Raw genomic sequence first — 14,004 nt, 5'->3', positions numbered from 1 at the left:
ACAACAAAAAAGGATTTTTGCAGGTTGTTCAGTTTACTTCATTAAAATGAACTAAAGCAACACAATTCTAAAACATTCTGTCACAACTTGATTTCATTGCGTTCTATCCAATTTGATGTGTAAAATGTACATTTACTTTATCTATTTGAGTTGGGACTACATTAAGACTTTTAAATTTCCATTTGCCATCATGTTTTGCATGGGACTTGAAATTAAGCATTATTTCATGTATTTATTAGCAAAATGAGAATAGGAGGAGATTGTTCATGTTTAATAATTTGTTATATTGGTTTTTAAAAAGAGTGGAGTTTTGAGGGTTATCATTGTATCGCTTTTGCTTAGGTTAAGGATGTACTTTCCCTTCAAGTGATGTTAGATTCAAGTGCCGTGTCGCTCCACAAACAGTTGCTCTCAAAGTGAGTGCAACAGTTTCACTGTCCTTGTGCACCTGGCATATACATAAAATATATTTAGTTGGATATATATATATATATATATTACGTGCATTCACATTGTACAATTTTTATTTAGCAAGCACAATAGCATCTCAAAGAAGGTGATTACTTTCATTGCATGTTTTTGCTGTCATTTGACGCTATTTTTTAAATAAAGAATTGAAGGAGGATGATGTCCACCATCATTAACCTTCTCTGTTTCAGTTCGCAGCGTATCGCCAGCATCATTTGTGGAACTTCTCGGGTAAATCATGATGTAACAGTGATATACTTCAACTGGAAAAATCTTCAGAGAAATTAACAGAATGCCTGAAGAAGGTCTTTGACCAAAGAGCTGTAAGATATTACACATTTACAAGCAATCTGACGTGTGCTGGCTACTTAAATTTTTTCCCCATTGAATTGTGTATGCACCTGCCCGTGATGTGTTTCTTTATGGATTTAACAGCTAGCATTGACTATACGTTACCAACTGAACATGATTAGCAGATGCCTACACTAAAATATGATAACTAAATTATAGAGCTCATATCAAATAAAAAAGAACTGTCCAACCAGTCACATTAGAGGGCATTCATTTATATATATATATAAATATATATACTGTATGTAAAAGAAAATCAAGCAACTCTGCTAGAAAAACGATAATAAATGCAAGCACCAAAGATACATCTCTAAATAAGTATATCTCAGGGTCAGCAAAGCCTTCTCTGCTGGCGTAACATGCCAAATAAATAACTGTTTTTTCATTCTTTCATTCTCATTGACCTTTTTGCAAATGTATTTTCAATCGCTTTCCACTCCTAATTAATCTACAAACGAATAGCAAAAAAAAAAAAAAAGAATTTAGAATTTATGCTTACAAGCATTATTTTAATCGCATGCCCGAAGCAGCACGTGAGTCTGAGCTCCACCCCGTGCAGAATCCCTCAACAGTGCAAATGAATGAGCAACTAAAGTCAATTTGTCAGATTCATCAGCCAATCAGATTTATTTATTTGTTCTTGTGGGTGTGGTCTTTAGGATATGTCCCAGTCCAGTAGTGAAGGGAAGATCAGATAATTTTACTGACTTGAATCTCGTTCAGCAAAATGAACATATCTTATTTTCCAAATCATGTAATTCATTTCGTTCATTTGAGCAGAATTAAATTAAAATGTTATATTATAAATAGCCAAATCCCCCCCAACATGTCTACTTACGAAAACATTGATTATAGTCCCAATAAGGGAAAACTGATAATGCAGCCAAGGACAAATTACGAGAAACAAATGATTAGTTTACCTCTGGAATCTTCTTGTCTGATTCGTTCGTTCTTTTATCACGTGACAGCACTGCACATAAAAGAATGAATGACTCGGACCGGAAGACTCGAGAGCTGAACTAATCATTTCAGTTTCCTTTACAAGGCCTACACGGTTTTCACGTAACAAGCAAAAGGAGGTTGAGCAATGCACATGCATGGCCAACACAAAATGAACAAATCACTCTCTGAGACTACACGTTATTCTGAGTCACATAAAAGATTTGTTAAAAATTAATGAATCCTTCATGAATGTCACATCACTACAGTCCAGGCCTTCCAGCTGGCCTTGAGTGATGAAATCACATTTTAAGTGATTTACATAATTTGAAAGCGAAGAGTGTGAGATCTTGCCGATCAGTTGGCTGTCATCACTGCTGATATTGCCGTTGAGAAAAAGATCCTTATGGATTTAAAAACCTAAGATGTTCTGCATGATCGTGCGATTAATTTATTAAACCGGAATGGAGGACTGATTTTCATTTCAAGCAAATTGGTAAGTGCTTATTGCATTGTTATAGCAACATCAGGAGTTTTCCAAGTGTAAATTAAGCTGCTTGAGCATTCAGAGTCAGATCAAGTTTTGAAAAGTAACTGTGTACCCTGACGAAACAAAATTTATTGCAAGCAACATTTAAATTACAAATATTATTTGAGAGATTTTTCTTGTTATTAGACCTCCTTTGTTCTGGCTTTCATGCGTGGATGTGTTTTTAAAATGTAAATTGGTATTATTAGTTGACTGCCACATAATGTATGATGCATACGGTGTCTTATTCATTGTGAAACTGTGTTTTCTTAATGGCATGAATCACACTGAAGTCCTAGATTTAAAATGCAAGGGCTGCGGCTGATATTTAGATACCAAAATTATCAAATGTTGGTAATAGGGATGCAAAAGTTGTAAACCACATATAACATGAATATATAAGCAAAAACACCTCCAAAATGAACCATGGTTTCACAATAGTAAAACTGCATTGACAATGACTGTGGCAGCCATGTTTGTTTTTGTTTTTTGGTGGGAACCAATTAACCATGGTGTTACAAACCATATTTTTCCCCAAGTTTCCCAAGAAAGCAAGTAATAATGAACAAAAATGTTAGAGGAGAAAAATACAAAACAGAAAAACCCACACCAGCTGTCATCAAACAAACATGAATGAAGTCCTTGCAGCAACCCAACAATGTCTGAACTGTGTAGTAGAGTGGCACGAAGATATCATTCATGAAATATTAATATGACACATGACATTCAAAACAGTAACTGTTCAATGGTGCCTAATTATTAGACAGATAGTGTGGAATGATGCTATCTATTTAAATATGTATGAGAATGTCAGAGAACACTCTCAGTGTGCCTTAAAATAAAATACAACCTAATCTTTTCATGATACGAATGTATTTTGATTAGGTACTCAAGGCCATGCAAGGAACAAATGGAAACTATTCAAAGATGGAGACAATGCAGTGTAAATCATCATAAAAGATTGTTAGTTTGAATCATTCAGTACATATCTCAGATTTGGTACATTAGTCTCAGTTCATACATAAAACTGTCAAAATCTCCCTGTACTAAAATTTGTTTAAGCCATAAGAGTAAAATCTTGCAGGACTCGATTTCCACTGCAACGAGTTCCTTAAAATATAGACGTAATACAAAGAAGCACAGAAAATGCAAGAGAAATGTCTGCAGATTCAGTCTGGATTTGCCTATAAGCAACAGCTCCCCTTTTAAGCCAACCAACAGGCTTCCTACAACTTTCCCCACACTTCCAAGCCATTCTGCATTTCTGTTCGTGATATCATGGATCCCGCTGCATTATGAATGCCTAATGTTGAACTGGCCACAGCCTTAGACAAAAACCTCTGTATTCTATGAGAGTACTGTATGGCATTGATGACTTTTAGGCCTGATAACAAACACATTTGCCATGAAATAAAAAAAATAAAACTAGAAAAAGTTCGTCGAGACAAACTTTAAGTTGGCTTGTGAAAGTTTGGACCAGAAAGTTTGAAGTTTAAAGTAGTTTGAAGTTTAAATTAGTTTATAGTTTAAATTAGTTTAAAGTTTAAATTAGTCTAAAGTTTAAATTAGTTTGAATTTTAAAGTAGTTTGAAGTTTAAAGTAGTTTATAGTTTAAATTAGTTTAAAGTTTAAATTAGTCTAAAGTTTAAATTAGTTTGAATTTTAAAGTAGTTTGAAGTTTAAATTAGTTTATAGTTTAAATTAGTTTAAAGTTTAAATTAGTCTAAAGTTTAAATGAGTTTAAAGTTTAAATTAGTTTAAAGTTTAAAGTAGTTTGTAGTTTAAAGTAGTTAAAAGTTTAACTTAGTTGCTAGATAGATAGATAGATAGATAGATAGACAGACACTCAGATAGATAGATAGAGAGATAGATAGATATTTACCCTCAGATAGATAGATAGATATTGACCCTCAAATAGATAGATAGATAGATAGATAGATAGATAGATAGATAGATAGATATTGACCCTCAGATAGATAGATAGATAGATAGATAGACAGACAGATAGATGCTAGCACGTTTTTAGCATTTTTTAGTACTTCGCTAGGTGATGCTAGCATGTGTTAGCATGATGCTAGCACGTTTTTAGCATGATTTAACACTTCGCTAGGCGATGCTAACATGTGTTAGCATGATGCTACGTTGTTTTTAGCATGTTTTGGCACTCCGCTAGGCGATGCTAACATGTGTTAGCATGATGCTAGCACATTTTTAGCATGTTTTAACACTTCGCTAGGCGATGCTAGCATGTGTTAGCATGATGCTAAGCACGTTTTTAGCATTTTTTAGCACTTCGCTAGGCGATGCTAACATGATGCTAACACTTTTTAGCATGTTTTAGCACTTCGCTAGGCGATGCTAGCATGTGTTAGCATGATGCTAGCACGTTTTTAGCATTTTTAGCACTTCGCTAGGCGATGCTAGCATGTGTTAGCATGATGCTAGCACGTTTTTAGCATGTTTTAGCACTTCGCTAGGCGATGCTAGCATGTGTTAGCATGATGCTAGCACGTTTTAGCATGTTTTAGCACTTCGCTAGGCGATGCTAGCATGTGTTAGCATGATGTTAGCACGTTTTTAGCATGTTTTAAGACTTCGCTATGCGATGCTAACATGTGTTAACATGATGCTAGCACATTTTTAGCATTTTTTAGCACTTCGCTAGGCGATGCTAGCATGTGTTAGCATGATGCTAGCACGTTTTTAGCATGTTTTAACACTTCGCTAGGCGATGCTAGCATGTGTTAGCATGATGCTAGCACGTTTTTAGCATTTTTTAGCACTTCGCTAGGCGATGCTAGACGCTTTTAGCATGTTTTAACACTCGCTAGGCGATGCTAGCATGTGTTAGCATGATGCTAGCGACGTTTTTAGCATGTTTTAGCGACTCGGCTAGGCGATGCTAGCATGTGTTAACATGATGCTAGCATGTTTTTAGCATTTTTAGCACTTCGCTAGGCGATGCTAGCACGTTTTTAGCATGTTTTAGCCCTTCGCTAGGCGATGCTAGCTTGTGTTAGCATGATGCTAGCACGTTTTTAGCATGTTTTAGCACTTCGCTAGGCGATTTTAGCATGATGCTAGCACATTTTTAGCTTGTTTTAACACTTCGCTAGTCAATGCTAGCATGTGTTAGCATGATGCTAGCATGTTTTTAGCATATTTTAGCGTGTGGCTATGAAGATTTTAGGTCATTACTTTTTGGCTGCTTGATAAATAAATCCTCTGAGGGAGAGAGAGAGGAGAGATGCAGGGCTGACAGGCCCTTTTTGTCTGTGTGTGTGAAAATGTCAGTTGGGATTTAAATTTCTGAACATTCCGCAATGTTAAGTCAATGGGAGTTTTTCCGAGTTTGATCGTCATTTTAGGAAAACCGTAAGTCCGATCAGTTAGAAAAGATATAGCAACTCGAGTCAGAACAGTTTGAGTGTCTGAGCCGAGTTTGGAGTATGTGGAGTTAAAGCTCTAGGAGGAGTTAGATATAGAAATTTCACCGCTAAGAAGAATAAGCGGAATAATAATAAGTTTAAGTAGGATTTCAGTAAGTTGGCTTTCACAAGCCAACTTAATAAAAAAAAAAAAACAGATTGGTTATGGTCAAAAGGTCTACAGCACAAAGCACAAATAGCTCAATTTAAATTCCTCCATGTACTAGCTCACATAAACGTCAAATAATAATAAAAACTCAACATTTTAATCACTATAGCCAGTTTCAGTTGATAACACTCAAGTTTTCTTTGCCCAAATTGTTTAGCTACATTCTCCAGATGCCTGGATACATTTCTCATTAGCCATTAAGATCATTCAGGTTTTTTTTTTTTATTAAAGTGACATGTCGTGGCTAAAACAACATACGCTTCAGTGCTTTCCAAAGGCTGAAGATTATTTTACAAGTTTTTTTTCTGCTAGCAAATACAGAGTGAATTTTAAACTTACATGGCAAGGGAGCTAGGCTTAACTTTTAACCGATTCACAAGAATCGCCACTTTCCTTAACACCGCAAAACACTATGAACAGCCATTTTCTATATATTACTTTCCATAAGACTCAGAAGCACATTTAAAAAAAAAGATGTAAATTACCATATTAAAGGAATACTTCACCCAAAAATGAAAATTACGTCATCATTTATGCATGTTGTTAGAAAGATATGATTTTCTTTCTTGCATGGAACTGAAAAAGATGTATTGCAAAATATGCAAACTGCTGCTTCCCTCATTTAAACATGGTGCATCCAACACACCATAGCCCAGACCTAATGGGCCCGTAGGACCTGTGGGTGGGTGGCAATTCTGACCAAATGATGATTCCAAAATGATGAAGGGGGACGCCCCTTCCTCATCCACAGCCCCCCAAACCCTGTCCGATGAAGAGACAACCAGTTGCTCAACCTAAAGATCAATGATTGTATCCTAGTAGCATTCCTGTAATACAAGAGAACCATTGTTTGAAAATGTGCAATTGCAAAGGAGATAAGGCTGTATGGCTTCAAAAGACTTTGTGTATACTGTAACTCAGGAGTTGCATGTACTATAATTAAACTTTTATGTTGCTTTTGGAGCTTGACAGCCACTGGTCACTGTCTACCTTCATTCTATGGAAAAAAGCAGCTTGGACAATCTACAAGACACTTCTTGTATGTTCCACGGATGTAAAAAGCAATACAGATTTCAACCGTCATGAGGGCGAGAACTGTAAATGATAGCCAAAATTTGGGTGAACTATTTCTTTACAACTGAAAAATATAGAGGTAAGAAAATTGTGCAATTATAACATTTGCATGTGAGTTAATTGATAAATCTCTCTAGACTTCCTATAAACTTCCAACAAACTAGACAATACCATATGTTTTTAATTGTAAACAGCAATATGGCAGTTGCATCTCTAAGACCATCTGTCCTGTAATAAACATCTTTATCCCTATCTTCCAAGGTAAAATGCCAAGTTTGTGGAATCTTTTTCAAATCACAGCCTAGCATTAGGCAGTATTAAAACAAGAACCACACTTAAATCTCAAAATTGTGCAAGCCAGTGAAAATGACTTCTCTCGATGGGTTTATTCAGTAAATCTGAGCCCTTGGTAATGAACCTAGCAAGGGTAATGTGTATCCCTTAGGTAGGGTACAACCTCAGCAGTGTGTTCCCGCTCTCGGGAAGGTGGATGCTTCCCTGTGGACAGTGCTGTAGGGTGAAAGCTCTAGGTCAGTGTTGGCGTCCTGATCGTTGTCATCGCTGGTGGCCGTGGAGGACTTTGGTGGGCCGCACTCTTCAAAGCAACAGCAGCAACAATCCAGGAATGCTTTACTGAAAGGTCGACAAAGTACCAAAAGAAGCACAGGTGTAACTGCCGATTTGCAGAAAAGCATCATCTGACTCACCAGATGCAGGATATCCAGTGTGCGACGTGGCACCCCCGTAGCCATGTACACCGATATGATGTTGCTTATGTTCTCCGGAATGATGCAAAAGCCATACAGTATGGCCAGAGCTACGATGATGCAGTTCATTTGGCTCTCCAGTTTGATCTGTTTGCGATTGCCGCGAACGCTGGAGCGCTCTGCCTTACGGATCTTGTGAGCGGTCGTCACCGAACTAATGATGGTGAAGAGGGTAGGCAAGCAGAAGTAGCAGCCAAAGTACCACCAAAGGCGAGCGCTGTTGTAGGTGAGTCCGAGAACATAGAGTGTGTCTGGGAGTGCCGTGGAGATTCGGACTACGCAATGCTCGCAGGGCATCACCTCCGGAGGCTCGTGCTCCTCTTTCACCAGCTGCCAGATGAGGAGCTCGGGCAAGGCCAGGAGGAGAGCACCGAGCCAGATCACTGTTAGCTTGGCTGCAGTGGAACTGCAGTTCTCGATCATCTCGTAGTACATCTGGATGTTGCTCGCTGCACGGAAACGGTCGATGCACAATGCACAAAGTGTGAATGTAGTCACTCCCAAAGAAGCCACCTGCAAGGTAAAGGCAAGTAAAGAAGTTTGGTCATTGAAAAGAAGTGTACAATTCTATTAAAAAAATGCAGGACAACCCCATTTAATGTCTTGCAAAGCAGTTATCTTTCTTGTGTTGATGCATTTCCTTTTGAAACAGGAAGCCAGGGTAAGTCATATCAAAATGATTGTTGTTAGAGCATGTCACAACCATAGACCTTGAGGTGCTATTGCTAATTGGCAGCAGATGGTATTGGGGGAGGGACAATATGATTCTAGAGAGCATTTTGTAGGACAACATTTTTTATAAGTGTCTGCAAACAAGAGGTTTTTTGTCCATTTTACCAGAAGAGAGAGAGACTGTTTTTTTTAAATGTGTATATCTTCTAAAAATTCCCTTTTCCACCATCAGGCCAAACAATCAGGTTAAAATAGTATTTCCACCTGATCATGGCTCAGTACGATATGATTTCAAACAGTCCCCGGTTCAGCTAACCTTACTGAATCATGCTGGTGAAAAAAAACAGTAACCATATCAAATAGGCTGGATCAGTACGGAAAGGCACGGATCCACAATGAGAACTTTTTGGCTTAATGGTGAAAAAGCATCTATTTTGTGAAAAATTTCTTTCAGGAGTAGGCTACAGTAGTATACAAATGGCCTCAAAGCTAATGGACATGGACTAAAAGCCACAAAACTCCAATTTTGATTTCATTTACATTTATTCATTTGGCAGACGCTTTTATCCAAAGCGACTTACAAAAGATTTCATGGATTCTTCAAAACAATTATTTCGAGTAAAAGTGATTTGGTCAAATCAAATTCAAGCCAAAACATTTATACTGATTGCAGCCTAACACGATCAATAAATCATGATAATATAAATGTCACTAATGTCAGCAAATTATCTAGATAATTTTAGAAATTAAGTCAGAAATTAAACATTAAAAATGTATTATTTCCCTGTCTTTAAAACTTTCAAGCTCCAAAAAGTATATAAAGGCAGCATAAAAGTAATCGATATGACTCTAGTGGTTTAATCCATGTTAGAAACAGATCAAAATGTAAGTCCTAATTCACTATAAATCTTCACTTCCAGCCAGATTGGAACAGTGCAGGCTTCAATAAAGAAATGTTCTGATGCTCCACGTGGTTGCCAGGTATCAAACCTTGCATCATTACACATCGAGATGTTTTGTTGTTAACCATTTATGTCCTTATTGGACCGTGAAGATTTTGGATCCCATTGACTTACATTGTTTGAACAACAACACCTCATCTATGGTTTAAAATATCTTCATTTGTCATCCTAGTTTGGGAAGGGATGAGGGTGAGTAAATTATGAGTTTGTTAATTTTTTGGTGAATTATTACTTATAGAGACATTTGCCATTAACGCAACATGAAATAAACTGGAAAACTTGTCTCTTACTATGCTGTGGTGTTCGTATATCTCTCTCACAGTTATAGAGCGCAAATTGTAAACAGGAGTCAATTTTTCATTATGCTGTAAGGTCATCTTTTTCTGTTTTAAACAGGGGCTACAAGGGAACTGTATTCTAAAGCTCCTTAGCAGAGATCACCTCTTCCTGTGAACAGCCACAAAATACAATATTAAGAACTACTGTAGGATGCACATGAACAGGATGGCCTCATCATTTAAGGCCATAGACTTGTGATCATGTTAGAGGTGCTGTTCTGAATCAAGAGGAAGGGGCTCAATAGTGTCAGGAGATTAAATCCACAGCTATGGCACCACAGTTCCCCAGAAAAACACACAATACAATCTGAATGCTGCCCCAGGGCACCGCCACTTTCTCTTTGTGTCTCTACAGAGAAGACACTCCCCCTTACACTACATAAGTGAGGAGGACAAAACAACAAAGATGTCTATGAGAGTAACCTGACCTACACACAACATGAATTGTGGGAATCCTCACTGTCTATATCTCTTAAATCATACATTCAAAAAGAACCCTGAAAGTCAAGTTACAGTATGTCAAACTTATCCTTACAGATCTCCTACTGTATTAGCAATGAATAGTATTTTCTTGACATATTGTGGCATTTTCCTTTCAGTTCAAGCTGTTTATTGGGTATTAATAATTGAAAATGAATATCAGACATCAGTTATAGAAAGCACTGTACTTCAATCAAAGTGACCAACAGGTCCAATATGTTTACCTCTATGTAGGGAATGATTTTACACGAGAATTCCCCAAGGAGCCAATCCTTAGTGAGTTCATGGAATATAACCAGTGGCAAGCAGAAAAAGATGATGACAAAATCCCACAGGGCAAGGTTGGCCAGCAAGGAGTTTGAAATGCTTCTCATGTAGTAATTGTGGCACACAATGCACATGATTGCTATATTCCCAATGATGCCCACAACGAAAAGGGTAATGGAGATGCACATGACAGCATATGCACCATACGATTCACTTGTCAATGGATAAAACGGATTCCTGACCCCTGGGGTTCTTGATCGGGTATTGAATGGAATGAAGGGGGTAAATTGCTCTTCGTAGTCTTCTTCAGATGAGGTGCCCCATTCAGGGATGGTTGAGGAATCAATGGGTAAATCGGTAGGCTGGATCTGCGCTTCAGGCTTCGGTACTGATCGATTCGTTTCGCTCTCATTGACAGCAGCTCTTTTCTGTCTGGGATAGCTAACTTTTATTCGACTGAAGTTATCCGTTTGTCTCAATATTGATTTAGAATGGCTATGTTTATTCATTTGAGACTTTTCGAAGTTCTGTACCGATGCTCCTCGATTTCGTACCCTTCGTTCACTGCTCACGTTCACTGACCGACTTTCGCTCGATACATGTATCGTTTTTATCGATATCGTAGTCGCGGGCGATGTAGTCACGCCTGTAGATTGTAATCCTTTTATACCAGTTTCGTAATACAGTTTATTTGTAATTACACGTCTCTCATTGCTGATTTTACGCACTTTTTGTGTTAAATAACTGTTTTTTGAAGCTATATCGGTCCTGATATGACTACTTGTAAGAACTGAAAGTTCAAAACACGCCAGCAAACAAAATAAGCTTACAATTTGAATTTCCATTATTTTGCCCTCAGGAAATCCTCGGAAAAATCTAAATCCAGAATGTCCAATACTATAAGGTTGCAGAATAAATATCAAGCGTCGTCCCACTCGCTGGTAGATCACCAGTTTCCATTTTACAATCCCAGGAATAATATTTGAACATCAGAATTGTGAGAAATGTGTAAATCCTGACACTTGTTTACACAGACGTTCGGTATTTTAACAGATTAAGTAAAAAAAACACGTAAAAAAAAACTTGTTTGAGCTTTTAAACTTATTTCCAAGCGCTACTTATCACAGGAAGAAGAAAAAACAAAAACAAAAAACAGGTAAAGGCCAAGAGAATCCAGCATATCGATATAGTGAAAGTCCTTGAGTGTCGTCCATGTCCGCTCCTGATGCAGCCCTGTGACAGGAACGGTCAAGTAGGCGCCGCTCTCACACCTACTACACAGTGAAATGCGCAACTAGCGGACTAAAGCAGAACTGCAGCGTGTTTCGAGCATCAAACCAGACTGTCCATGCTTCTCAGCTCGATCCTGATATTAAGAGCTAGAGCTATGATTCACAGACTGTTTGACCAGTTAACTACTTCCATGACTTTTCCAGTAGTTTGTATAATATATATATATATATATATACTGTATATTTCTATAGACATTTCCATGACTGACATTAAGATTTTATTCATTACCATGAGCTGATACATGACCCCATTATTCCTGATATTTCCAGTTTTACCATGACCGTGTGAACTCCGTGAAAACAAGAGAGGTACTGAGATACTGAAGAACTGTCTTATAAATGGAAATACACTTTATTTTTTGCTATGAATTTAGGGATTAGGTGTTTGGGCATAAAACATGCATTTACATTTCTTCACAAAACATTTCTGAAATATCTGGTAACTCTAGGTGTCCTTACATAATTTCTCTAAATGTAAAATGTTCAAAGGTTAACTCAGTCTTTAATTTCTGTGCTTGTGATCTGGTAGCAAATGTTATTTCTGTTGTTGTCCTGTACAGTGTAGAGAGATAAGCAAAGGTCCAGCCAAGGATGTTCTTCTACAAGGGCAGTAGAGAAAAAAAGGTTAAACATCATTATCATTATCATTCAGAATTTCAGCTTCCTTGTGTTCAATATGCAACATAAGGGTTCAAAAAAGGGCTGAAAAGTGTAGTTACAGCAGCCCTAAACACAAAAATTCAAGGAATTAAAGTTATATGTAGGAAGTTAACTTTTTACCCATACTGCTTCCTGGTGGCTGAAGTGTGTCCATAATGGTCTGAACCTTGTCCTGCAAGTCCTGACTGGCTGAAGTCTCGACAGCAGAAACATGGAAGAATCTCTCCTACAGAGGAGCCAAACATGAGACAATCACGCAATGCAAATCTATTTCAAAAGGGACAAACAGCAACCTCTACTGATCAGGCAGTGCTATTACCCTTTTGACAAACTAGCACACACTCATTAAAGGGACAGTTCATCATTTACTCACCCTCATGCCATCCCAGATGTGTATGACTTTCTTTCTTCTGCTGAACACATTTTTGGAAGTATATTTCAGCTCTGTTGGTCCATACAATGCAAGTGAATGGTGACCAAAAATGTGAAGCTCCAAAAAGCACAAAAAGGCAGCATAAAAGTAATCCACACAACTCCAGTGGTTAAACCCATGATTTCAGAAGCAATATGATAGATGTGTGTAAGAAACAGATAAATATTTAAGTTATTATTTTTTTTTACTATAAATTATCCTCCCTGCCCAGTAGGTGTTGATATACGTGAAGAATGCGAACCACCAAAAACAAAAGAAGAATGTGACAGTGGAGACTGAGTGTTAAAAATTACTTAAATATTGATCTGTTTCTCACCCACAACTATCATATCACTTCTGAAGACATGCGCTGCATCCGAATACCCACACTTCTCTACAATATAGTATGCCAAAAACAGCATGCCAATGGAGTAGTGTGTCCAAATCCACAGTATTCATGAAGCAGTAAGCAAGAAATGCCCAGAAAACCTACTACAGGGTTCCCACTCTTTTCTACCAATGAATTTCCATTACTTTTCCATGACTTGAAAGCTAATTTTAATGCCCAAACATTTAGCCTTTCATTCTGAAAATGACACCGCAAGCACAATTGCAAATTTGTAAAAACAAAACCCTACCCCTGTTTGATAAAAGTTACATTTTAAATGTAATCCATAAGAACGCATAGCAGAGTTCAGGGAAATGTCAAGAAAGTAAAAACTTGAGAATTCAGTGAGTCCCAGAGATACTGAAAACTTGTTCTGAGAATTGGATTTGTAAACAGCTGTATCTATACAAAGTATTTTTATATTTTTCTCTCTAATTTCAGATAACTCTTCACTCCGTGTTTTTAATCTAGTTCAATGTAACACCCTGATTAAACATTCATAACAGATTATAATAATTACAAATATATAAACTATATATGTATATGTATATATATATATATATATATATATATATATATAAAATCCATGATTTTTTACATGACTTTGAAGATTTTATTAATTTCCATGACTCTTCCAAGCCTGGAAATCGCAATTTGAAAATTCCCTGATATTTCCAGGTTTTCCATGACCGTGGTAACCCTTTTAACTAGTTCCGGCGAGATTTTGAAGCACGGATCAACACTAAACGACCCCATAATCCCTCAGACACCTCTTCTCAACTGTAAGAGCTATATATACAAAGATAAT

The 14,004-nt window shown here is 37.3% G+C and overlaps 2 protein-coding genes across 2 annotated transcripts in view; both read right to left on the bottom strand.

Moving 5' to 3' along the window:
* Positions 1–5,998: 5,998 nt before the first annotated feature.
* On the bottom strand, positions 5,999–11,672 carry LOC127638111 (prosaposin receptor GPR37-like). The gene is made up of 2 exons (XM_052119463.1): positions 10,402–11,672; positions 5,999–8,238 (listed from the first exon to the last, which is right to left on the bottom strand). Exons 1-2 carry the CDS (start codon positions 11,287–11,289, stop codon positions 7,417–7,419), a joined length of 1,710 nt encoding a protein of 569 aa, XP_051975423.1. The 5' UTR covers positions 11,290–11,672; the 3' UTR covers positions 5,999–7,416.
* Positions 11,673–12,114: 442 nt separating this feature from the next.
* LOC127638108 (protection of telomeres protein 1-like) overlaps positions 12,115–14,004 on the bottom strand; it is a 56,208-nt gene continuing 54,318 nt past the window's right edge. Inside the window, exons 19-20 of the mRNA XM_052119461.1 lie at positions 12,517–12,622; positions 12,115–12,335 (exon numbers count right to left, since the gene is read on the bottom strand). Of these exons, the coding sequence (XP_051975421.1) occupies positions 12,232–12,335; positions 12,517–12,622 (210 nt within the window). The 3' untranslated portion in view covers positions 12,115–12,231. The remainder of the gene's footprint in view (positions 12,336–12,516; positions 12,623–14,004) is intronic.

The sequence above is a fragment of the Xyrauchen texanus genome, chromosome 46, assembly GCF_025860055.1.
Source record: "Xyrauchen texanus isolate HMW12.3.18 chromosome 46, RBS_HiC_50CHRs, whole genome shotgun sequence".
NCBI classification, from domain to species: domain Eukaryota; kingdom Metazoa; phylum Chordata; class Actinopteri; order Cypriniformes; family Catostomidae; genus Xyrauchen; species Xyrauchen texanus.
Note: the sequence above shows the minus strand (reverse complement) of the source record. Positions and strands in the feature narration are given on the sequence as shown.